This window comes from Tachysurus fulvidraco, chromosome 7 (genome assembly GCF_022655615.1).
Source record: "Tachysurus fulvidraco isolate hzauxx_2018 chromosome 7, HZAU_PFXX_2.0, whole genome shotgun sequence".
NCBI lineage: Eukaryota > Metazoa > Chordata > Actinopteri > Siluriformes > Bagridae > Tachysurus > Tachysurus fulvidraco.
The window spans coordinates 30575861-30603680 of NC_062524.1; the positions used below are offsets into that span (position 1 = coordinate 30575861).

Consider the following 27820-nt stretch of genomic DNA (forward strand, 5'->3'; position numbering starts at 1 on the left):
TGTTCCCTAAGGGAAGAAAACCGAGAAAAGCAGAGGTCCTAGAACTGGTCCTTGAGGGACCCCATAATTTGCTGTCAATAAACTGGAGGATTCACCATTTAATTTAGGCCTGAAACCTGACTGAAACTCTTCAGATGTTGTTCTCCTAGAAGAAGAGCACAGTTGAATAGACACAACTTTGCTAACTTGAGAATATTTTCTATGTTATACATAAACAGAAGGTTTGAAGTAGGTTTGTAATTTAATAATTTGAATGATCAGCATATTGAGGTTCTGTTTGTGACACAAAACTAGCAATAGCTTGTGTGATTTCATAAGAAACTAAAGTTATTGAGTTCGTCTGTATCTGTGATTGTGTAACGTTTTCTTTCTCCTTCATAAACACCAGTCCATCTGACAGCTTTTTCCGATTCACACTTCCTCATCCTTACTGTTGGTATCTTTCAGTCTCCAGCAGAGGGCGCCCAGGAATAATTCACCTACCATGGGTTCACTCTCACTCACTCACTCATTTTCTACCGCTTATCCGAACTACCTCGGGTCACGGGGAGCCTGTGGCTATCTCAGGCGTCATCGGGCATCAAGGTGGACCATGGGTTCATTTAATAGAAATTCTTTTGTTCCTATTCATTCATTTTCTACCGCTTATCTGAACTTCTTGAGTCATTATACATAAAACATTTCCGTTAAACATATTACTCATTCATTTTCATAATAATCTTCAGTGTTCAGAAAATAAACATCTGGACATGTACATCATGTATAATAATAATAATAATAATAATAATAATAATAATAATAATAATAATAATAATCAGCATTTATTTTCTCCATCTAACCCAGCGGTGTTTAGTTTTATACACAAAGGGCTGCTGCACGTTTTCATTCCCACAGAAGCCACATCACAAGACCAACTAAACAGGTGAAGTCAGATGTGGCTCCTGCTTGATGTTTGGAATAAAACTCTGGTCATTTGCAGATAAGATCGGACACCTGAGATCTGATCTACACAGTGTTTATTTGTTCTTCTGATCATCAAACTGTCTGCTGCAAACTGGTAAGAAATTAAAGATCAAATCTTACATCAATTTGCCCGAGTCATGAAAAATCTGTCTCTCATTCAGCACTTAGCTTTAAAGACAAATAAAATATATATTACATCAGACCCAAGGGCACGTCTACACTGTGAGTCACATGAAGACTACTGTAGATTAATAAAGGGAGCTTATAGTCTTTTGATCAACAACATGAACATTAAAAATAATCTTTTTTCCCTTATTATTAAAACTACAGAGTGATGTAACGCTGTATAAAATAAGGCTTCATTCAGAGCAGAGAAGTATGGCAGACTCAGGATGCTATATTTAGAGCTGAATCAGTGAGAGAGAAGACTGCTGTTTTTGGACCGAGTTGCCTTGACATTTTCAGATACGCCTAACGATGTCTTACGTAAAAGTCAGTGGCAGAGAAAAGACCGGCATCACTGACAGACTCAACACCATGGAGCATGTTACTGCTGTAGAGGTCTGATTTCAGACCAGTCTGTAAAGGTCAGGAGACAACGCTGGTCTCAGATAAAGTATGGGACAGAGGGTCCGGCCTTAGCCAATCAGAGGGGTCCAAGCACTTGTAGATATGTTTAGTGTCTTTCACACTTGTCCAGGTAAAGTTGGAGTCGTCCCCCCCCCCCCCCCCCGAGGAATCCTGTAGGTTCTCTGATTTTTCTTGATGTAACAGATGGAACAGTCTGTACATCACTGTGACCTTTTAGAAACTTTACATCGCTGTTTAATAAACTTTTGCACAGTCAGTAGATTTGATCTGTTTAATTTATCTGATATTGATTGTAATTCCACAGTTAGAGAAAAAAATCAGGCAGAACATTTAAAAAAGAAAGATGATGTATCATGTTAAAGTGGACAAAAACAACTCATAACAAGAGGCTGGCTTTGTGTGACAGACAGGTCATTCAAGCTGGAAAATCAGTCCATTGTACCGGAGCTTCTCCATAATGACATGGACGTTAAAAAGCATGTCGACAAACTACACAAGCTCCTGAACACACACACACATGTATACACACACACACACACACACACACACACACACACACACAAGTATACTGGTATACACACACACACACATACATAAACACACATGTATACACATACACACAGACACAGAATCACACACACGCGACACTAAAAGCATAATAAAGACCAACAAATCAGAGGTGGCAAAACATGATTTTAGAGGTAGAAATTATATCCTGCTTTTATGTTAATAATAATAATACTAATAACAAAAGTTGATCTATTAGTCAAAATAATTATTGAGAATTATTTAGAGTAAGATGAATTTCTTCACGGTGACCTTCAAGCACCAGGTTTTGCCGATTCTCATTAATAATATGGCTTAGCAAGAAGAAGATACTACAATATAATTCCACAAAGACACAAATAGAATATTTATAGCAGCAAAACAGCCTTGTGTAGCAGCTCACCTCCAGAACTCAGAGCAATACAGCAGTTATTAAACATGTTCAGACTGAAACACTCCTGTGTATTGGAACAGTCCAATGCATTGTCATATACTAACTAAGTGATTATGTCATGCACAGAACACACGTCATCACACGTCATCACACGTCACAGCAGGGAACACACACACCTGCTCTAACACACTTATACAGCATTTCCACTGAACAGAAACAAACTGAGGACCAAGGAGGAGAAGCTAGTTAATGTGGACGATCATTTCTGACGGCTTGACATGATTTATTAGAACAGGACTGTTCAGGATCAGTGAGTTCCATCAACAAAACTCAGGTGAAACCTGTTTACATGAACTGAAGTGAGATCTGGTTAATTTACTTCTGAACAACCATTTAAATAAATTAAGTACCAAAACATTTTAGCAAATAAAACCAACACCTCAGCAATTAACAGGGCTTAAGGAGCAGAATGTCAGAAATACAACAGAATAAATATGTAAGAACATATAATTAAATAAATAATATAAGACTATTTCAATTGGTTCTATTGTCAAAATGAATGTTTAATACAAACGTGCTCTCAATTAAACGTACAAATAAGCCGAGGTCGAGCAACGGGATTTTTAATCTGTAATTGTAATTTAAGGCTAGAAATGTATTTATAGTGTTTTTTAATTTCTGAACTTTACTTAATCTTTTCATCAATACCTTTATAAAATAATTTAGTTTAGAATTTGAAAAATATTGAAGATTTTCCTAAACCTTGTTATTGTTGTTTTTGCTTGGTAAGAAATTAATTACAGAATGTTAATTAGACCAACATTTGAATTTTCACACAATATCACAATGCAATTTAGTTATAAAGGAGTTAAATTAAATAAACAATCCACTCGTTTCAATGTGAGATCTAAAGGTCATGAAGGAGTTCGTTAGAAATCAAATAAGGCTTTAAATCTGTGATTGACTTTAAAAACTAATGAAATAAAAATAATAAGGATAAAGATGAAATATGCATCACAGAATATTGGAGGGAGAGGGGGAGGGGGAGGGAGAAAGAGAGGGAAAAGGGGGGGGGAGAGAAAGAGAGAGAGAGAATATATATATTTTATAACTGTACTAAGATGGAACACTGAAATTTAGTCAATACACTTCATAAGATTTAAAACCTGACATGAAACAATTCCATTTTTATTTGTTTAGAGTTTTTAACGGTGAACATAAAGAAGGCTTGTCTGAAAATCATGTTGCCATAGTAACCTAGCAAGGCTTATGATTAGCGTTATGTTTTGGAAATAAAATGGATGGACATGAGCCAGGTTTCTGTAACTAGTTAATGAGTAAGAACACTTGTGACAGACAGTAAGACTTTTGTGTGACATGAACGAGGATAATTCTGTGACTAGTCGATGGAATGTGCCAGTTTCAGCCGCATGTCCCACCTCAGGTCATCAGATCCGGTACCTGTACTTACATCACACTGTTCAGTGGAAAAGCTTTATATCTGAACCTGAATTACAAAATACTGATCCAGGTTTAGTGCGTTAGCTCAGGAGATGTATTAAACTCCTGAACAGAGTGCTTTGCCCTGATATGGAGGGCTCATATATTTATTTATTTATTTATATTTAAAAACTGTTCAACATCCCAGAAAGCATGATATTATATACCATTAAAAGGGACAACCATGGATCCATGTTAGAAAGTGTGTGAAGATGATACATGTAAATGTCTGCTGTTAAAAAGGCCAAAGATAACATCCTCATATGGATGAAATGCTACCGCTAAAATGGGTTGTCAAATATTGACAGCAGCTAGTCACGTTTGGGGAAACTAGCTAAATACGTAGTACGTCAGCTACATGTAAAGGCTTTAGATACATTCAGATAGGTCTTAGTGATAAACAAGAACATGTAGGCATGTGAAATATCTTTTTCTTCATGAATTCTACTTCCAAGTGGGTTTGAGAGTCCTGCCAGTGGTGGAGTCCTTTAACAAGAAGGATTTCTCTGAGAAACTGCTACCCTTTCGAGATTGCTCCTGCCCGGTCTGTGCCAGGGTTGTGCCACTCTGTAAAGAGTTCTGACCAGAAGCCCGGACACTCTGAACACTCCTTACAGATCCGGCGGGTTTATCCTCGCCCTGGACCGAGTGTCCGCTAGATACAGAGTTTGACTTACTTCCAGAACGGACCTTCAGTGAGGAGGTTCTTGATAAGCTTGAACTCTTTGATGGAGTCCCTGGTGCAGGTTGTGTAGCCAAGTCATTTTTGGTTCTAGAAGAGAAAGCGATAGTGTTGCGAGCAAAGCTTGGTAGATGTGAACCAGACATCCGAGAATGACTTGGTGTTTGAGGAGCACTGGCATCAGATGCAGCTTGAGCCTGTGCCAAGGCTCTCATGGTAGAGCGACACATCTTCTCTTCTACTGGAGGTCTGGGGATATTGCGGACAGGTTTGGCAGTTGGTTTCTTTATGGAAGGCCTGTGTGTAGTCGGTGCCCACTGAGGGCCTGCAACACTTGTGGTTCCTCCACTTTCTGCCTTGGATGCTGGCGGAAGGCTAGACTGCCGAGTTGGTCTACTCTTCCTTTCACCCTTTCTTGCAGGAATGCTCTGGTCACGTATTGGACGTCTTGGTTCTGTGTTCTCATGCCCAAGTGATTTCTCTGCTCTCTTAGGATTGCTGCCAGAACGAGTTGCCTTGGTGATTGGTACCACCTTACGCAAATGTCTGGTCTCAGTTGGTGTAAGGGTTCTTGCAGGACGTCTTGTTTGTGTGGCAGTAGGTTTAGGTGGTGTCTTAGTTTTCAGTTTGGCTGGTTTTGGACTACATATCTGTACTGCTTTCTCCTCCACCTTTTTACCTTCTGCCATGTCAGTGCTGTCACTGTCTGCCTCATCCGTTGGAACAGATGGAGTAACTGGGTGCTTTTCTGCTGGCTTTCCTTCAAGTGGGTCATCACCAGATACTGAGAGAGACGGATCATTTGTTGACAAAGACTCAAAGTTAGAAGAAAGTGAACTAGGGTCTTGAAGCAAACTCTGAAAGTTGCTATCCTGAGGTTTTATGTCAAGGTGAGTTCCTTCTTTTAGGATCGATGTGCTCTCAAGTTCTGAGAAGTCTAACATGACAGAACAATCAGTTTCAGTGCAGTCCAAAATGTAAGGAATAGCTTTCTTATTGGACAATGGGTCAAGTGGCAAAGGTGTGTCACATGTTGTTGAGGAGACGGTGCTTTGTTCTTCTTCCTCCTCCCTCTGGGGAGACGTCATTTTGGTGTCATTCACTGCCCCTGATTGTGGTGCTTCCTCAGATCTCGATCCCGAAATGTCTAGAAAAGTTGTTTCTGGGACGTCTCGATCATTCTCTAGACCTGACACAGCAATATCTCCCTGGATATTTAGTGGTTTGTAACTGCTGTTATTATTATTTTTAGGATTTGACGATTCTAATGGCCGAGGCTCAGACACCGGTGTGTGTTTTTGAACACAGTTGTTCACATCTCCATCCTTGTGAGATTTCTCCACCCAGTTCCTGTTGTGACCAAGCTGAGAAGAATTTATACCTTCAGAAACAGCTGTATAATTATTATTACTGTAAATATTGATCTCCCTATTGTAGCCTGACATTGAGTATCTAGCCAGAGGACTGATTGGTTCAGTCTCGGCCTTTGGGGAAGTCGCCAGCTGCTCATGCTGAAGTTTGTTTTGAGGTCCCAGCTCTCTGTCATCTGCAGAAGTCAGCCAGGCTATGGTCCTCCTTTGGTGAGGACGTCCTGAACGGGGAAGGCTGCTAAATTTAGTAATGTCAATTGTAGGAGACCCAGAAAATAGCTCCAGGTAGCCACAGAGGTTGCGCTCAGTCGTTGTGTGATGGTAACGACGGGCACTTGCGGAGCGTCCGAGTGGGCTGTGTGGGCTGTGTGGCCGCGGGTGCAGTAAGAAGTCTAAAAGGCCGTCTTTAGTGAGAACATCCACATCATTTTCACTGCTGCTGCGGCCAAAATTCCCACCGCCGCTCTGATCCCCGCTGGCAGCTGCCCAGGCAATGCGCCTTTCTTCCAGCTCACGGAGACGCTGCTGTCTAGCAGCTTCCTTCAGCTCCCTATCTAGATTATCCTAACAGGAATGGGAAGAGTAAATATGGATTGAAAACCATTATGCAGGACGAATACATGAAGTTAAAAATGAATTCTTAAATCAAACCTAACACTGTGTAGATGACCTCGTGGAGCCATGTAGTCAGGATGTAGTAAATAAAATCACATACAAACTTCATGAATTCCTGTATAGAATCTTTGGGCGATAAGAAGCTCCGTGTCATGTTTTTACCTTCACAGCTTTCTCCAACTTGAGACAAAAGTCTTGAAAGATCCTGAAGCACTCGTCGAGTTTGAACGTGTCTTTGTCTTCACAGAAGAAATCGATTAGGGCATTTCCCTCCTTGCGCAGGTCCAGCCGGCATTGTTTAAGGTCATGAAGGGTTTGAATTGAACTCTAATGGACAAAGAACAAGTCATAAGCCAAACATACTTATGAACATCACAAAACCCCACAATAAGCTCCTGTAGCTCACAAACAATTTGTTTACAATTTCAAGACATAAAACAAGGAACTAAATTTAAGACATATTTCAGCTGTTAGATTTTGCTTATGGTGGCAATCTGACCTGCACAAACGGATTAAACTGCAAAAGCAGCTCAGCATCATCCTTAATCTTCTCCTCAAGAGCCTGCATCCTGACACTGAGGGAGGAGAATTCTGCATCGATGTTCTCCACGGAGATCCTACAGGAATACAGGACGGAAATCACAGGGAAAGAAAGATGGAAAGTAAAAGCAAGATGATGATTAGATAAATGTACACTCTGGACGTGTGTTAATCTACAATACGCAGTCATGAATAGAACATTGCAGCTCTTATGTCCCTGTCAAGGCTTAATAAGGTGGAAGTTTCAGCAACGTGGGGATAAAACTGACTGAATGCAGGACAGCTAAAATAAAAGAGTTTATTAACTAAAAAACACAAAACAGGGACACAGACTAGGACACAGACTAGGACACAGACCAGGACACAGACCAGGACACAGACTAGGACACAGACCAGGACACAAACCAGGACACAGACTAGGACACAGACCAGGACACAAACCAGGACACGGACTAGGACACGGACTAGGACACAGACCAGGAGACAGACCAGGACACAAGACGACAGATGACAAGAAACAACGACGAGGATTCTGCGCTGCATTAGGCAACGCGGCACAGTTATATACACATGACAATTAAACACATGAGGAACAGGTGTACAAAGGCGGGGAGGAAGAGATGAGGGCGAGGCAGACACGTGACACAGAACCCAGGCTGAGTCCTGACATGAAGACAAATTTACAGCCAAAAAAATGGAGATAATTTTATGAGGTGGGCTTCTAGCAAAAACCTGGTCTTGTGGTGTTTACCACACACACACACACACACACACACACACTAACACACACACACACACACACACACACTAACACACACACACACACACACACACATGTTACCTTGCAGCACTTTGTACATGCTTTAGCTTCTCTGGGAACTTCAGAAGATTTTCATCTTTTTTCTTTGCTTCCTGTTTAAAAGGAAAAATATGAAACGAGTTTGAATTTCAAGATAACAAATAAAGGGATTTTACCAAACACTCACCAAGGCCACGAAATGGAGCAGATTCATGCCCGGTTTGTTGGCTTTGGTATCTGCTAGTGACAGGAGTGAAGAGAGTTTGAAGCCCACAGCATTTCCTGCGTAACCTCCCTGTGGAAATCACACATTAGACCACATGATGGTTGCCCTCATTGACCTGAGGAACAGTTTCCACAACCGTGTGTACACGTGGTCCAGTATCTCCTACCTGGTTCATGATGTTTCCAGCCTGGAGGACTAGGTGCAGGATGGCGTGAAGTTCTTCACATGTCATGAGCTCTGTCACATAAGAATTTAATGAGCAAAGATATTACTTTACATGGTGTTGGTTCAGTGATGTGCTGAACTACATCTGATTTATTAATTACTGTGGACAAAAACATCTGCCAGATAAATTAATATCCCTCATATGTAAGGAGTGTGTAATATGACATCTGAAAACAAACTAAAAAGAAACTCTCAATCATAAATACATCCATAGAAATTTCTTACAAAATGAGATATTTTGCTATTTATTTGATGTAATTATTTATGTATTCACAAATGATCTTACCTTCTGTGGCTAAGCGTACGACATTAAGCTCTCGACTCATTGCTGAACAACAGGGAGAGAACTCCTCCTGCAGGACCATGGCCTCGATTCTCACATCAAAACTGGAACACACACACACACACACACACACACACACACACACACACACACACACACACACACATACACACACACCACAATAAAGCTAGGTCTACCACTGTTATCTTTTACTCACACATTTTTTCATGTTAGCTTCAGTTAAACTGGTTCACAAATCACCCTAAAGACAGAAAGCTGGGCGAGATGCTACAGAACCTTTAGAATGCCCCAGTGAATGAGGAGTGTGTGTTTGTGAGAGTGTGTGTTTGTGAGAGTGTGTGTTTGTGTGAGTGTGTGTTTGTGACAGTGTGTGTTTGCGAGAGTGTGTGTTTGCGAGAGTGTGTGTTTGTGTGAGCGTGTGTTTGTGAGAGCGTGTGTTTGTGTGAGCGTGTGTTTGTGTGAGCGTGTATTTGTGACAGTGTGTGTTTGTGTGAGCGTGTGTTTGCGAGAGTGTGTGTTTGTGTGAGCGTGTGTTTGTGTGAGCGTGTGTTTGTGAGAGCGTGTGTTTGTGTGAGCGTGTGTTTGCGAGAGTGTGTGTTTGTGTGAGCGTGTGTTTGTGAGAGCGTGTGTTTGTGTGAGCGTGTGTTTGTGTGAGCGTGTGTTTGTGTGAGCGTGTGTTTGTGTGAGCGTGTGTTTGTGTGAGCGTGTGTTTGTGTGAGCGTGTGTTTGTGAGAGCGTGTGTTTGTGTGAGCGTGTGTTTGTGAGAGCGTGTGTTTGTGAGAGCGTGTGTTTGTGAGAGCGTGTGTTTGTGAGAGCGTGTGTTTGTGAGAGCGTGTGTTTGTGAGAGCGTGTGTTTGTGTGAGCGTGTGTTTGTGAGAGCGTGTGTTTGTGAGAGTGGGTGTTTGTGAGAGTGTGTGTTTGTGCGAGTGTGTGTTTGTGAGAGTGTGTGTGTGTTTGTGTGAGTGTGTGTTTGTGTGAGTGTGTGTTTGTGAGAGCGTGTGTTTGTGAGAGTGTGTGTGTGTTTGTGTGAGTGTGTGTTTGTGTGAGTGTGTTTGTGAGAGCGTGTGTGTGTTTGTGTGAGTGTGTGTTTGTGAGAGTGTGTGTGTTTGTGTGAGTGTGTGTTTGTGAGAGTGTGTGTTTGTGAGAGTGTGTGTGTGTTTGTGTGAGTGTGTGTTTGTGTGAGAGTGTGTTTGTGAGAGTGTGTTTGTGAGAGTGTGTGTGCCTTACCAGGGAACCTGGATCAGCAAAAACATAAAAGAATCGACCATGGTGAGCTTTGTAGGATCTCCTTTAAATTCCCTCAGCTTTTTGATCTACACATCAGTAAAACAACAGGAGTGTGTTAATCTCACACTCTTACAGCTGTGAGATGGATTTAATAAGTGGTTTCTGATTATGAAGACTTTCTTCACCTCTTCCTCTTCAGGCAACAGTTTGAGAAGCTCTTTCAGAGGCTCCAGACCGAACTGCTTACTGTTCCCCTGACGGATGTCTTCCACTAGAGCGTGATTAGACCTGAGGAACACAGTCAAAGTAGTGTTTGGTAAAAAGCATACAATATCTCCATCCTCTTAATGATAAACACACACACACACACACGCACACGCACACGCACACACACACGCACACGCACACACACACACCCACACACACACACATAGTGGAGGTTTCTCACACTTACTTCTTGAACTGTTTGAGGAAAATCCCCATATTCATCCCTCTCTTTGAATCTAAAATGCTGATCTGCAGGAAGAGAACAAAAGGTATTTATTTGTATTTATTTGTATTTATTTGTGATTCTGGTCTAAAACTGTTAAACTTTATGCATAAATACACTCGTATTTAAGTGTCATTATTACATCTCACCACTAGGGGTCAGCTAATGAAGAGAATATAGAAAATCAGCAGCAGGTATGACGCTACAAGGAGGTCCTGTGTGTGTGTTCAGGTGTGTGTGTGTGTGTCTGTGTGTGTGTGTGTGTGTTGACATAACAGCAGCTCAGATGTCGTGATGTGTGGAATTACAGCTGAGTGTTAAACAATAGCAGTGGAAGCATCATTATCACTGAGCGACTGCACACTGTCCTTGCTGTTTATAGAGCTAAATAAATGTCATGCTACTATAGCAACCATATCCGTGGTAACCATCCACAGTGAAACAATGTGGGTCACTTCGATGACCAACCCTCACCGGTGTTGTAAAGCAAACATATTACTACAGATATAATGTTGTTTAAGCTGTTAGGTGTGTCTCTGTAGCTGTGTTTTTTTATTTGTGTGTGTGAGTGTGTGTGTGTGTGTGTGTGTGCGAGTGTGTGTGTGTGTGAGTGTGTGCAGTATGAGAAATAATGCAAACAATACTTTCCAGTCTCTATCAGATGTTGATACAGAGTATTTATCTTAGCCTTACACTTGAACGTCGGTGTTAATGTAGACTTTATACCTTTAGGGTTATATAGTGTTAATGTAGACTTTATACCTTTAGGGTTATATAGTGTTAATGTAGACTTTATACCTTTAGGGTTACGTAGTGTTAATGTAGACTTTATACCTTTAGGGTTGCGTAGTGTTAATGTAGACTTTATACCTTTAGGGTTACGTCGGTGTTAATGTAGACTTTATACCTTTAGGGTTACGTCGGTGTTAATGTAGACTTTATACCTTTAGGGTTACGTAGTGTTAATGTAGACTTTATACCTTTAGGGTTACGTCGGTGTTAATGTAGACTTTATACCTTTAGGGTTACGTCGGTGTTAATGTAGACTTTATACCTTTAGGGTTACGTCGGTGTTAATGTAGACTTTATACCTTTAGGGTTACGTCGGTGTTAATGTAGACTTTATACCTTTAGGGTTATATAGTGTTAATGTAGACTTTATACCTTTAGGGTTATATAGTGTTAATGTAGACTTTATACCTTTAGGGTTACGTAGTGTTAATGTAGACTTTATACCTTTAGGGTTACGTAGTGTTAATGTAGACTTTATACCTTTAGGGTTACGTAGTGTTAATGTAGACTTTATACCTTTAGGGTTACGTAGTGTTAATGTAGACTTTATACCTTTAGGGTTACGTCGGTGTTAATGTAGACTTTATACCTTTAGGGTTACGTAGTGTTAATGTAGACTTTATACCTTTAGGGTTATATAGTGTTAATGTAGACTTTATACCTTTAGGGTTATATAGTGTTAATGTAACATGGCCGTTTCTCTGGTCATATATTTATGTGTAAAACATTTTCCATGTAACACAGGATGTCTGTTTGTCTAAACGTGAGTTGGAGGTGAAGCTCCATTGAAGCTCAGTGTTTGCTGTCACCAATAATATTACAGTCAGGAGAACACGAGGTGTTTATAGATGGTTTACAAAGGTTATGTGTATAGAGCATACACCGATGTTACTGACATTAAAGGGTTAATTAGTTTGTGTGTTCTACACCTTTATATTGGATAATGACTGTATGGACATTTGCTGGAGATGATGGATGTTCTCCTTGGTGTTTGTGTGCATTAAATATTCATGTGATCTTTGGCATCCTTCTGCTAAATCTAGGTCATGCTGTAACACTTAGGAATTTCCTCAATCCTGAGAGACCTTAATGACCTTAATGACCTTAATGACCTTAATGACCCAGAAACAATTAAACAAAGACTTGTTTCTCAACAGAGTCTTAAAACCTGGAGTCCAGATTACAGCCCAGCTGACAAAGCTGTTCCTGTACATGGATTAAAGTTTTACATGATTTATTTACAACTATTAGGGTGTGAGAAAGAGCACACACACACACACACACACACACACACACACACACACACACACACACACACACACACAGAGTACATCATTTATTCTAATCTTAATAATATATAATAATGATATTTTCAACCTTAACATTATTTACCTTCTAAACCCCTTTATTTTTTATATATAAATTAAATGAGACAGATTGTATGTGATGTGAATGAAGGTCATTAACAATGCACACACACACACACACACACACACACACACACACACACACACACACACACACACACACACACCTCATCTTTGCTGTCTTTGAAAGATCCCCTGCATGTTCCTAGTCGAGGATTATGGCTGGAGGTCTGCGTGTGCGTCTCCTCCTGCTGGCCAAACAACTCTTCCACGCTCTTCACATCGATCTGGTAGTGCTGCTGTCTTACAGCCAGCGTCCATATGTTGGGTTTACCGCGGACCTTCTCCTCCGGGATGGGTTTCCAGTAAAAGCTGCGCACTCTACGTTTCCTGCGTGAGCCATTTGGAAGGCCGAGTGTGGTCAGGGACTGGGGTGGAGGTGGAGGAGGTAGGGGTGGAGGTGGAGGAACAGCTGGAGCTTTAATCAAAAAGTGACATCTTTGTTCCTGTGTCGCGTCTGGTTTACACGATGCAGAAGGTTCTGGAGAAGAAGGATGATCTGGTGTGAGGCTCTCATTTGTTGGGCCAAGCGATGCTTTCCCACTGGCCATGGTGGTGGTCACAGAAGACCCCAAGCCAGTCCTGACTGGTCAGTGTGTAAGTGGGCTTTAATAAAGCCCGGCTGATTGGGTTTTGGGAGCTAACTGATTAAATGCAACATGAGCTTCCATTAACAAGATTAAATAAAAACAAATCTAAAATTAGAATTATTCTTCTGTTCACAATATAAATATTACGTCTGATCTAAAACGATTCATCCAAGATTCACGGTCCTGCTCATCTCCTCAACAATCAGGTGTTCCACGTGTCCATCTGTCCTCACTGTGGCTGCCATCCATAATGTGCTGCTGCAGGGCTTCGGATTCGGCACTGAAGAGGTCAAAGGTCAGCATTGTTGTGCTGCATGTGGGTCTAAAGCAGATTGTTCTGTTTTCTGTTCAGTGTTAGAGAAGAGAAAAGTGTTCGTGTGTTTAGGAGAAGAACACAGCAGGATCACAGACAATTAAAACACCAAACATTTTACTGTAAAAGAATCCGAGCGAAACACCAACTGGTCATGTGACACTTTATATAACCGATAATTCCCCATTAATCTTTCTGTTTGTTCACAATAATAATAATAAGTGTGTTATGTGGTGAACTTTGAGCGTCTGTAACACACATAAACCCTTTGTACACAACTCACACAGCAGGAAACCACCACATGGATACAGTCATTTGGATACAGGCGTCTATGTCCACAGTCCTCATTTGAATATGCAAATAAGCCACGTCACACAGGCCTCTGTTTACAACACGGGGTTGTCAAGGAGACAAGGCACTGGCCAATCAGCACACAGAGATCCATGTATGGTCGAATCCTACCGAGAAAACACGAAGAGAATCACAATACTTTCATTTCTGCCCCAGTCACCTGAGTCAGAGGGGCAGCTCTGGGGGGGGGGGGGGGCCGCGCTGGGGGAGGGGGGGGCAGCTCTGGGGGAGGGGGGGGCAGTACAGCTTTATGTCAGGGACAATAACACAACCAACGCTTTAATAGTACAACATGGTTACAACACACACACTCAACACACACTCACAAATGCACACACTCACTCATACACACATACACACACACTCACAACACACTCATAACACACACTCACAAATTCACACACTCACTCATACACAACACTCACAACACACACACTCACAAAACACACACTCACATAAGCAAATACACACAATCATACACACACACACACACATACACACACACACACACACTCACAGAGTACATCATTTATTCTAATCTTAATAATATATAATAATGATATTTTCATCCTTGACATTATTTACCTTCTAAAGCCCTTTATTTTTTGATATAGTATATAAATTAAATACACACACACACACACAGTCACTCACACACACTCACAAAACACACACACAAACATACACACACAAACATACACACTCACGTTTACACACACAGTCACTCACACACACACACACACACACACACACACACACACACACACACACACACACACACACACACACACACACACACACACACACACACACACAGGTTATCAGCCAGCAGCAGGACATGACAGTTGGTGTGTGTTCCACCCAAACACACCACAGCAACAGTAAACTCTATATTTATAATAAAAATATCCAGTACACATAGTAAGGTAACCTCCAGCATCCTGCAGGTGAATAAACATGTTTCCTTCCTGCTCATCTCTGTGAAACACACACACACACACACACAAACACACACATTAAGATCGACACACACTCCTCACCCAGTACACACACACACACACAAACACACACACTTATTAAGATCGACACACACTCCTCACCCAGCACACACACAGATATGGTATCAGGGACAAACAGTGTTTCAGTACGTCTCACTGCTCACTCCATCCTGCAGCTTGTTATTAAAGTGACAGATGTGACATAAAGCCTGTGTGGAGCTCTGTGTTAGTTATAGTAGTGTTATAATCACAACTCTTACTGACTAATCACACATTATAATACAGAGAAAAAGTGTTAAACTCTGTGTCTCTCTCACTCCGTGTCTCTCTCTCTGTATCTCTCTGTGTCTCTCTCTCACTCTGTGTCTCTCTCTCACTCTGTGTCTCTCTCTCACTCTGTGTATCTCTCTGTGTGTCTCTCTCTCTCTGTGTCTCTCTCTCACTCACTGTGTGTCTCTCTCTCACTGTGTGTCTCTCTCTCACTCACTCTGTGTGTCTCTCTCAACCTGTGTGTCTCTCTCTCACTCACTCTGTGTGTCTCTCTCAACCTGTGTGTCTCTCTCTCACTGTGTGTCTCTCTCTCTCACTGTGTGTCTCTCTCTCTCTCACTCTGTGTGTCTCTCTCTCACTCTGTGTGTGTGTCTCTCTCTCACTCTGTGTGTCTCTCACTCTGTGTCTCTCTCTCCCACTCTGCGTCTCTCTCTCCCACTCTGCGTCTCTCTCTCCCACTCTGTGTGCCTCTCTCTCTCTCCCCCACTCTGTGTGCCTCTCTCTCTCTCCCACTCTGTGTCTCTCTCTCCCACTCTGTGTGTCTCTCTCCCACTTTGTGTGTCTCTCTCCCACTCTGTGTGTCTCTCTCTCTCTCTCTCTCCCTCTGTGTCTCTCCCACACTTTGTGTCTCTCCCACACTCAGTGTCTCTCTCTCACTCAGTGTCTCTCTCTCTCACTCAGTATCTCTCTCTCACTCAGTGTCTCTCTCTCTCACTCAGTGTCTCTCTCTCTCACTCAGTATCTCTCTCTCACTCAGTGTCTCTCTCTCTCACTCAGTGTCTCTCTCTCTCACTCAGTGTCTCTCTCTCTCACTCAGTGTCTCTCTCTCACTCAGTGTCTCTCTCTCTCACTCAGTGTCTCTCTCTCTCACTCTGTGTCTGAGATGAAATGGGTATGTATTCTACAGTAAACATGATTTATATCAGAGTTATAACAGGTTATAAGCAGCTGATATTATCTCCAGTTGGATGCACTGATGTGGAATTCTGCACTAACCCTAGTCAAGTAAAGTCAAGTCAAGTCAAGTCAAGTCAAGTCAAGTCAAGTCATAGCCACTGACAAAAACACAACCAAAACCAAAAACCATTAAAACCAATGTTCAGCTTTCTTGTTTCCGTGTGTTTTGCCACCTACATTGTTGTAGACTAAGTTCACTCCATTTGTTCATGGACAGTGTTCCCTAATGTCAGTGTCCTCTCAGCTGGATGATGTTCTCTGACACATTGTTCAGGAACGGTTTGAGGAACACACTGCACAGCTACACACCACTTACACACACTAACATCTGTCCTCATGTTTACACTCATCACTGCACAGCTACACACCACTTACACACACTAACATCTGTCCTCATGTTTACACTCATCACTGCACAGCTACACACCACTTACACACACTAACATCTGTCCTCATGTTTACACTCATCACTGCACAGCTACACACCACTTACACACACTAACATCTGTCCTCATGTTTACACTCATCACTGCACAGCTACACACCACTTACACACACTAACATCTGTCCTCATGTTTACACTCATCACTGCACAGCTACACACCACTTACACACACTAACATCTGTCCTCATGTTTACACTCATCACTGCACAGCTACACACCACTTACACACACTAACATCTGTCCTCATGTTTACACTCATCACTGCACAGCTACACACCACTTACACACACTAACATCTGTCCTCATGTTTACACTCATCACTGCACAGCTACACACCACTTACACACACTAACATCTGTCCTCATGTTTACACTCATCACTGCACAGCTACACACCACTTACACACACTAACATCTGTCCTCATGTTTACACTCATCACTGCACAGCTACACACCACTTACACACACTAACATCTGTCCTCATGTTTACACTCATCACTGCACAGCTACACACCACTTACACACACTAACATCTGTCCTCATGTTTACACTCATCACTGCACAGCTACACACCACTTACACACACTAACATCTGTCCTCATGTTTACACGAGGGCTGTTCTTCTGCAAAGACGAGAGGAACAACATTCCCCCACAGCGCTGTAACACACTCACTGTAAGTTATCACTAACACTATCCATCACACTACCACCACCATGTTTCTGTTGGTGTGATGTTCTGTTCCTGACACACAGTGTAACTTTTACACCAGATGTAACAGGACACACTCCTCCAGAAAGTTCAGCTTTTGTCTCGTCAGTCCACAGAGTATTTTCCCAAAGGTTTTGGGGATCATCGAGATGTTTTCTGGCAGATCTGAGACCAGCCTTATGTTCTTTTTGCTCAGCAGCGCTTTTCATCTTGGACCTTTCGTCTCTGCCATGAGGCCATTTTTGCCCCAGTCTCTTATGGTGGAGTCATGAACTCTGACCTCGGGTTACATCTTGGATGAGTCGTCACTGTGCTCTTGGGGTCATTTTTATAATGTTTATAATTTTTAATGCTAATGTATTAAAGTGATTCCCTTATTATAAACCTGCACCTGCCAAAGCTGCTGTGTGATGACGTGCTGTGTACATCAGTGTGGGTTAGTAACAGGAATTACAGTGTGTGGTGTGTGGAAAAGGGGAACATCGTTAAAGATAAAAGCTACTGAACAACACACACACACACACACACACACACACACACACACACACACACAAACACAGACACACACACAACACACACACACACACACACAAACACAGACACACACACAACACACACACACATACACACACAGACACACACACAACACACACACACACACACACACACACACACACACACACACACACACACACAGACACACACACACACACAAACACACACAGACACACACACACAACACACACACACACACACACATACAGACACACACAGACAACACACACACATACACACACATACACACATACACACACACAAACACACACAGACACACACACACAAACACACACACACAGAGACACACACACACAGACACACACACACAGACACACACACACAGACACACACACACACACACACACACACACATATATTCACATATACATACACACACACACACACACAACACACACACACACACAAACACACACATATACACACACATATATACACACACACATATATTCACATATACATACACACACACACATATACACACACACACACACACACACAAACACACACACACACACACACACACACACACACAAACACACACACACACACACACACACACACACACACACACAAACACACACACACCCCTCGGATGCAAATCATCACTGTGTGCTGTTGCTAACTGACGCAGTAAAAGACAGGAACTTAGTAAATATATAAACAAATGGAGAAAAACTATTTCCTGTTTTAGCCTCATGGTGATGGACCGGTGCTGAGACACAGAACCTCACACACAGACACAGAACCTCACACACTCACACAGAACCTCACACAGAACCTCACACAGAGACACAGAACCTCACACAGAACCTCACACAGAACCTTACACAGAGACACAGAACCTCACACAGAACCTCACACAGAGACACAGAACCTCACACAGAACCTCACACAGAGACACAGAACCTCACACAGAGACACAGAACCTCACACAGAGACACAGAACCTCACACAGAACCTCACACAGAGACACAGAACCTCACACAGAACCTCACACAGAGACACAGAACCTCACACAGAGACACAGAACCTCAAACAAAACCTCACACAGAGACACAGAACCTCACACACAGACACAGAACCTCACACACAGACACAGAACCTCACACACAGACACAGAACCTCACACAGAGACACAGAACCTCACACAGAACCTCACACAGAGACACAGAACCTCACACAGAACCTCACACAGAACCTCAAACAGAGACACAGAACCTCACACAGAACCTCACACAGAGACACAGAACCTCACACAGAACCTCACACAGAGACACAGAACCTCACACAGAGACACAGAACCTCACACAGAGACACAGAACCTCACACAGAACCTCACAGACACAGAACCTCACACAAAGACACAGAAGCTCACACAGAACCTCACACAGAGACAAAGAACCTCACACAGAGACACAGAAGCTCACACACAGACACAGAACCTCACACACAGACACAGAACCTCACACAGAACCTCACACAGAACCTCACACAGAGACACAGAACCTCACACACAGACACAGAACCTCACACAGAACCTCACACAGACACAGAACCTCACACAGAGACACAGAACCTCACACACAGACACAGAACCTCAAACAGAACCTCACACAGAACCTCACACAGAGACACAGAACCTCACACAGAACCTCACACAGAACCTCACACAGAGACACAGAACCTCACACAGAGACACAGAACCTCACACAGAGACACAGAACCTCACACAGAACCTCACACAGAGACACAGAACCTCACACAGAGACACAGAACCTCACACAAAACCTCACACAGAGACACAGAACCTCACACACAGACACAGAACCTCACACACAGACACAGAACCTCACACAGAGACACAGAACCTCACACACAGACACAGAACCTCACACACAGACACAGAACCTCACACAGAGACACAGAACCTCACACAGAACCTCACACAAAGACACAGAACCTCCCACAGAACCTCCCACAGAGACACAGAACCTCACACAGAACCTCACACAGAACCTCACACAGAGACACAGAACCTCACACAGAACCTCACACAGAGACACAGAACCTCACACAGAGACACAGAACCTCACACAGAACCTCACAGAGACACAGAACCTCACACAAAGACACAGAAGCTCACACAGAACCTCACACAGAGACACAGAACCTCACACAGAGACACAGAAGCTCACACACAGACACAGAACCTCACACAGAGACACAGAAGCTCACACACAGACACAGAACCTCACACAGAGACACAGAACCTCACACACAGACACAGAACCTCACACACAGACACAGAAGCTCATACACAGACACAGAACCTCACACAGAGACACAGAACCTCACACAGAGACACAGAACCTCATACACAGACACAGAACCTCACACAGAGACAGAACCTCACGCTTGTTGCTAACAAATTCTAACCCTGGAGCAGCGTTATCTGTTATCTGTTATCTGTTGAACATGGTGAGGTTGAGAATAACAGAAGTCCAACCAGCTTTATATGTTACATGTTTGTACATCTGACTTTTCCTGTACGATCTGTGTCACATCTGTGAAGGAATATTTCAGCTTTTGTAGCTATCAGCTTAGTCCTGGGTGAAGACCTGCCTGTTTATCTTATCCTTAGCATCCTTATCTCTCTCACACTCACACACTCACACACACACACACACACACACACACACACACACACACACAAACACACACATATATATTCACATATACACACACACACACACACACACACACACACACACACACACACACGTACATACACACACAAACACACACATATACACACACATATATATTCACATATACATACACACACACACACACACATATATATTCACATATACATACACACACACACACACACACACGTACATACACACACACATACACACACGTGAGCACACATATACACGCATATACACACACACACGCATATACATACATATACACACACACACACACACACATATACATACACACACACATATATACATACACACACATACACACATATACATACACACACACACACACACACACACACGTACGTACATACACACACATACACACACGTGAGCACACATATACACACATATACACAAACACGCATATACATACATATACACACATACACACACACACACACACACACACACATGCACATACACACACATGCGCATATACACACACATACATACATATACACACATACATATTCACATATACATACACACATATACACACACACACACACACACACACACATGCACATACACACACATGCGCATATACACACACATACATACATATACACACATACATATTCACATATACATACACACACACACACATATACATACACACACATACACGCACATACACACATGCACATATACACACATATATACATACATATATACATTCACACACACATGCGCATATATATATATATATATACGTACACACACACACACACACACACACACACATATACATACACACACACACACACACACACACACACTTAGATTCATGAATATATTTACATATAAAAATAAAGAAAGATAAATAAAGTCTAATAAAGATGATGAGCCTAAATCCTACATCCTAAACACACTTCTTTCATTAGAGGGATTTCATGCTCAGTGTTGAAACCAAAGCACAATGAGATTCTCCTCATCAAGGTGTTCAGAGCTCAAAATTCTTACTGAAGATAGAAATGTTCACCATAACACCAAAACATTTAAAATAATGTGGCAGCTTTATTATGAATAAACACAATTAACACCCTGTGTTGCTCTATAACACTAAAGGACACACACTTCTAGCACATGGACTGAGTTTCTCCTGCAGTGATCATTAGCTTTTCATTGTTAAACAAGAGAAGAACTAAATGGTGTTTACATGTTGTCCTGGTACAGCGCCACATGGGACGACGTCATCACACTGCCATGACACCAAACACTAGAGAACGCAGGAGACTTCAGGAGCTTTACTACAGTGAAGGTGCACAGCAGCTGATGTTTATGTGTTAAACTCTGAGAGATGATCTCCAGCCCTGAGAGGGTCATTATTCAGAGCTGTGGGAACTGAGGAACACTGAGAGCCTTCATAAGTCTGATCACACATGGTATACCTTCTAATCAACACTGAAGGTCTAATATCTCCTAAAGTAAAGATCATCTGCCCCCCCAATACCCCACCAATCAGCCCCCCTTTACCCCAAATAAGCACACTGCCCCCCAAGCTGCTGCCGTGAGCTGCTCCTTAAGCCTCAAATGAACTTGTCACTGCTGTGGATTTTACAGTCTGACTTTTTACCAGCATTTTGAATCTCTGGATTTCCCTCTGATATATATATGTTAGATTAGACGTAATGTTGTGGTTGGAAACTCTTTATGTGGCATCAGCACATAACTACATCACCAAATAACTACATCAGCACATAACTACATCAGCACATAACTACATCACCAAATAACTACATCACCACATAACTACATCACCACATAACTACATCAGCACATAACTACATCAGCACATAACTACATCAGCACATAACTACATCACAACATAACTACATCACCAAATAACTACATCAGCACATAACTACATCACCACATAACTACATCACAACATAACTACATCAGCACATAACTACATCACCACATAACTACATCACCACATAACTACATCACCACATAACTACATCACCACATAACTACATCACTACATAACTACATCACCAAATAACTACATCAGCACATAACTACATCAGCACATAACTACATCACAACATAACTACATCACCACATAACTACATCACCACATAACTACATCACCACATAACCACATCACCACATAACCACATCACCATATAACCACATCAGCACATAACTACATAACTACATCACCACATAACTACATCACCACATCACCACATAAACACATCACCACATAACTACATCACCACATCACCACATAACTACATCACCACATCACTACATAACTACATCACTACATAACCACATCACTACATAACCACATCACCACATCACCACATAACTACATCACCACATAACTACATAACCACATCACTACATCACCACAGCACCACATCACAACATCACCACATAACCACATCACCACATAACCACATCACCACTGCAGACAGTAAAATTGCTAAAACCAGCCTCTCACCATCAGCACTGTGAATTGTTGGAGACGTTGTATAATGGTGTCATGTAGTGTACGGTCATGTAGTGTACGGTCATGTAGTGTACTGACATGTAGTGTACGGTCATGTAGTGTACTGACATGTAGTGTACTGACATGTAGTGTACGGTCATGTAGTGTACTGACATGTAGTGTACTGACATGTAGTGTACTGACATGTAGTGTACGGTCATGTAGTGTACTGACATGTAGTGTATGGTCATGTAGTGTACTGACATGTAGTGTATGGTCATGTAGTGTACGGTCATGTAGTGTACTTATGTAGTGTATAAGCACATCACCATATAACCACATCAGCACATAACTACATAACTACATCACCACATAACTACATAACTACATCACCACATAACTATATCACCACATCACTACATCACCACAGCACCACATCACAACATCACCACATAAGCACATCACCACATAACCACATCACCACATAACCACATCACCACATAACTACATAACCACATCACTACATCACCACAGCACCACATCACCACATCACCACATCACTACATAACCACATCACCACATCACTACATAACCACATCACCACTGCAGACAGTAAAATTGCTAAAACCAGCCTCTCACCATCAGCACTGTGAATTGTTGGAGACGTTGTTTAATGGTGTCATGTAGTGTACGGTCATGTAGTGTACGGTCATGTAGTGTACTGTCATGTAGTGTACGGTCATGTAGTGTACGGTCATGTAGTGTACGGTCATGTAGTGTACTGACATGTAGTGTACGGTCATGTAGTGTACTGACATGTAGTGTACTTATGTAGTGTACCGTCATGTAGTGTACCGACATGTAGTGTACCGTCATGTAGTGTACCGTCATGTAGTGTACTTATGTAGTGTACTGTCATGTAGTGTACTGTCATGTAGTGTACTTATGTAGTGTACTGTCATGTAGTGTACGGTCATGTAGTGTACGGTCATGTAGTGTACGGTCATGTAGTGTACGGTCATGTAGTGTACAGTCATGTAGTGTACTGTCATGTAGTGTACCGTCATGTAGTGTACCGTCATGTAGTGTACCGTCATGTAGTGTACTGTCATGTAGTGTACGGTCATGTAGTGTACCGTCATGTAGTGTACGGTCATGTAGTGTACAGTCATGTAGTGTACTGTCATGTAGTGTACCGTCATGTAGTGTACCGTCATGTAGTGTACCGTCATGTAGTGTACTGTCATGTAGTGTACCGTCATGTAGTGTACTGTCATGTAGTGTCATGTAGTGTACTGTCATCATCAGGCTTTATATCATCAGCCTTCATAAACAAGTAGCATAAGTAAGCTGATGTTGTGTTGGCAAAAAAAACAGTAGTTTTACAAACGTTTGGCGGCTTGTCCTGTGACCTCAGCTAAATGTTCAATCTCTCTCTCTCTCTCTCTCTCTCTCTGTATCTGTCTCTCTCTCTCTCTCTCTCTGTATCTGTCTCTCTCTCTCTCTCTCTCTCTCTGTATCTCTCTCTCTGTTTCTCTCTCTGTTTCTCTCTGTATCTCTCTGTTTCTCTCTCTCTGTATCTCTCTCTCTCTCTCTCTCTCTCTGTATCTGTCTCTCTCTCTCTCTCTCTCTCTGTATCTCTCTCTCTGTTTCTCTCTCTGTTTCTCTCTGTATCTCTCTGTATCTCTCTCTCTCTGTCTCCCCGTCTCTCTCTGTATCTGTATCTCTCTCTGTCTCTCTGTATCTCTCTCTCTGTTTCTCTCTCTGTCTCTCTCTGTATCTCTCTGTTTCTCTCTCTCTGTATCTCTCTCTCTCTCTCTCTCTCTCTCTCTCTCTCTCTCTCTTTATTAAAAAAAGTAAGGACATAGTTACATATTTCCACAATGATAAATGAGCAGCTTCACCCTGACACCCAAAGAAACTCATTACAGTTTGGAATTTTGAGGACCGATTGGCTTCTCCCAGTAAAAGGTTGGGTTACCATGGTGATGTGGCAGCAGGACTACCACTCCACCCCCTTTTGCCCTGACCCCTTCCAAAACTTTCACAAAGCTTTGTTCTTGAGGACATGAATGAACATTCTCTGGTTCTTCACAGCAGCTGGAATGGCCTGGGTTTGTCTTGGAGGCTTTGGGTAAAGGATCACAGTTACAAAGCCGTGAGACGATAAAGCCTGCAGCGCTGCACAGGAACCTGAGAGACTGATTAATGTTTAAGTGTTCAGCTCACGTGTTAGTACAACAAAGGGAACATGGAACCATCATCAGTCATCATCAGTCATGACCCAAACCCTCAGGAGTGATGTCATCATCAGTCATCATCAGTCATGACCCAAACCCTCAGGAGTGATGTCATCATCAGTCATCATCAGTCATGACCCAAACCCTCAGGAGTGATGTCATCATCAGTCATCATCAGTCATGACCCAAACCCTCAGGAGTGATGTCATCATCAGTCATCATCAGTCATGACCCAAACCCTCAGGAGTGATGTCATCATCAGTCATCATCAGTCATGACCCAAACCCTCAGGAGTGATGTCATCATCAGTCATCATCAGTCATGACCCAAACCCTCAGGAGTGATGTCATCATCAGTCATCATCAGTCATGACCCAAACCCTCAGGAGTGATGTCATCATCAGTCATCATCAGTCATGACCCAAACCCTCAGGAGTGATGTCATCATCAGTCATCATCAGTCATGACCCAAACCCTCAGGAGTGATGTCATCATCAGTCATCATCAGTCATGACCCAAACCCTCAGGAGTGATGTCATCATCAGTCATGACCCAAACCCTCAGGAGTGATGTCACTCAGCCTCAACAATAAACCAGATGGTCATGCTGAGGCGCTCATTTAATCAGAGAGGAGTCAGATTTTATTTAACACTAACTCTATGAAAGGAATAAACCCTAACACCACCCCCAACCCTAACACCACCCCCAACCCTAACACCACCCCCAACCCTAACACTACCCCCAACCCTAACACTGCCCCCAACCCTAACACCACCCCCAACCCTAACACCGCTCCCCAACCCTAACACTACCCCCAACCCTAACACTGCTCACTCCCCAACCCTAACACTACCCCCAACCCTAACACTACCCCAACCCTAACACCACCCCCAACCCTAACACTACCCCAACCCTAACACTGCTCGCTCCCCAACCCCAACACTGCTCGCTCCGAAACCTAACACCGCTCCCCAACCCTAACACTGCTCACTCCCCAACACTAACAACGTCTCCAACCCTAACACTGCTCACTCCCCAACCCTAACACCACTGCCCAACCCTAACACCACTCCCCAACCCTAACACCACTGCCCAACCCTAACACCACTGCCCAACCCTAACACTGCTCACTCCCCAACCCTAACACCACTGCCCAACCCTAACACCACTGCCCAACCCTAACACCACTGCCCAACCCTAACACTGCTCACTCCCCAACCCTAACACCACTCCCATACCCTAACAACGCCCCCCAACCCTAACAACGCCCCCCCCAACCCTAACACTGCCCCCCCAACCATAACACTGCCCCCAACAGTAATTTTAACCTTTGCAACTTTTTATACAAATTACAGAGTTACCAAACCAAGCCAAGCCTCTCTGTGTGCCCAAACCCTGAGCTTTCTGTTTTAAATGTGTGAATAATTAGTGTGTAATGCTGAGGAACATGGCATGTGTTAGAGATCCGTCACAGGTGTTCATATGTAAACATGCAACAAACCTGTAATGATTATTAATAAATACCAAGATTTAAATTCCCTTTAGCAAAATCTCCCATAATGACATGCATCAGAAGGTGTGGAGTGAGGAAACACCGCATAAAGAGAATAACGAATTAAAACTGGGTTCATAAGGAGACTAAATTATATTTAAACATGAGTAATAAAAGTAATAAAAGACTCACCGAGTGATGACGTCACCCGCGTTATTATCCTTTATTTCACGCCGACAGGTGAGGAATCGGTACCGGTGCTGACCATCATCATCATCATCATCATCATCGCACTGCGGACAGCGCGAGACGCCGCAAACTAGACCCTGCGCATGCGCATCTCTCTCACAGCGCGCAGGTGTGAGCGTCACTCAGGCCCCGCCCAACGGTCACGCGCTACATTTCTCCCTGCTTCCGGTGTAGGTGCCCTAGCTGTAGGGACGTATAATAATAAATAAATAAATAAATAATCAGTCTGGTTATGAACACTATTACAGAAAAAACAGTACATTATATAAATCTAAGTCTTTAGTGATTTAAACGTGTCCAAACCTGCTCACGTGTCACATCCACTCCATTAAACACGTGCTTTAAATACAAGGGAATTATTTTAACATATCTTTACTGTTCAACACCTTCTCATCTGTAATCCCACTTTATTATTACTATTATTATTATAGTTATTATTATTATTATTATTATTGTTATTGTTATTATTATTATTATTGTTGTTATTGTTATTCCACACCATCTCATCTGTAACCCCACATTATTATTACTATTGTAATTATTATTATTATTATTATAGTTAGTCATTATTGTTATTATTATTATTATAGTTATTTAGTATTATTACTATTATTATCGTTATTATTATTAGTTATTATTATAGTTATTATTACTATTATCGCTATTGCAATAATTATTATTGTAATTATTATTATTACTATTGTTATTGTTATTCCACAC

The 27820-nt window shown here is 42.3% G+C and overlaps 1 protein-coding gene across 2 annotated transcripts; it reads right to left on the reverse strand.

Moving 5' to 3' along the window:
• Positions 1–1811: 1811 nt before the first annotated feature.
• On the reverse strand, positions 1812–27257 carry fhdc1 (FH2 domain containing 1). 2 transcript variants are annotated; one of them, XM_027134013.2, is made up of 13 exons: positions 27044–27257; positions 13878–14052; positions 12799–13625; positions 10437–10498; positions 10168–10270; positions 9983–10068; positions 8738–8838; positions 8393–8463; positions 8188–8295; positions 8043–8113; positions 7161–7278; positions 6824–6988; positions 1812–6610 (listed from the first exon to the last, which is right to left on the reverse strand). In XM_027134013.2, the coding sequence occupies exons 3-13, from the start codon at positions 13240–13242 to the stop codon at positions 4439–4441; spliced, it is 3501 nt and encodes a 1166-aa protein (XP_026989814.1). In that variant the 5' UTR covers positions 13243–13625; positions 13878–14052; positions 27044–27257; the 3' UTR covers positions 1812–4438. The 2 variants fall into 2 exon arrangements, with proteins under 2 accessions (XP_026989814.1, XP_026989813.1); XM_027134012.2 differs by lacking the exon at positions 13878–14052.
• Positions 27258–27820: the final 563 nt, after the last annotated feature.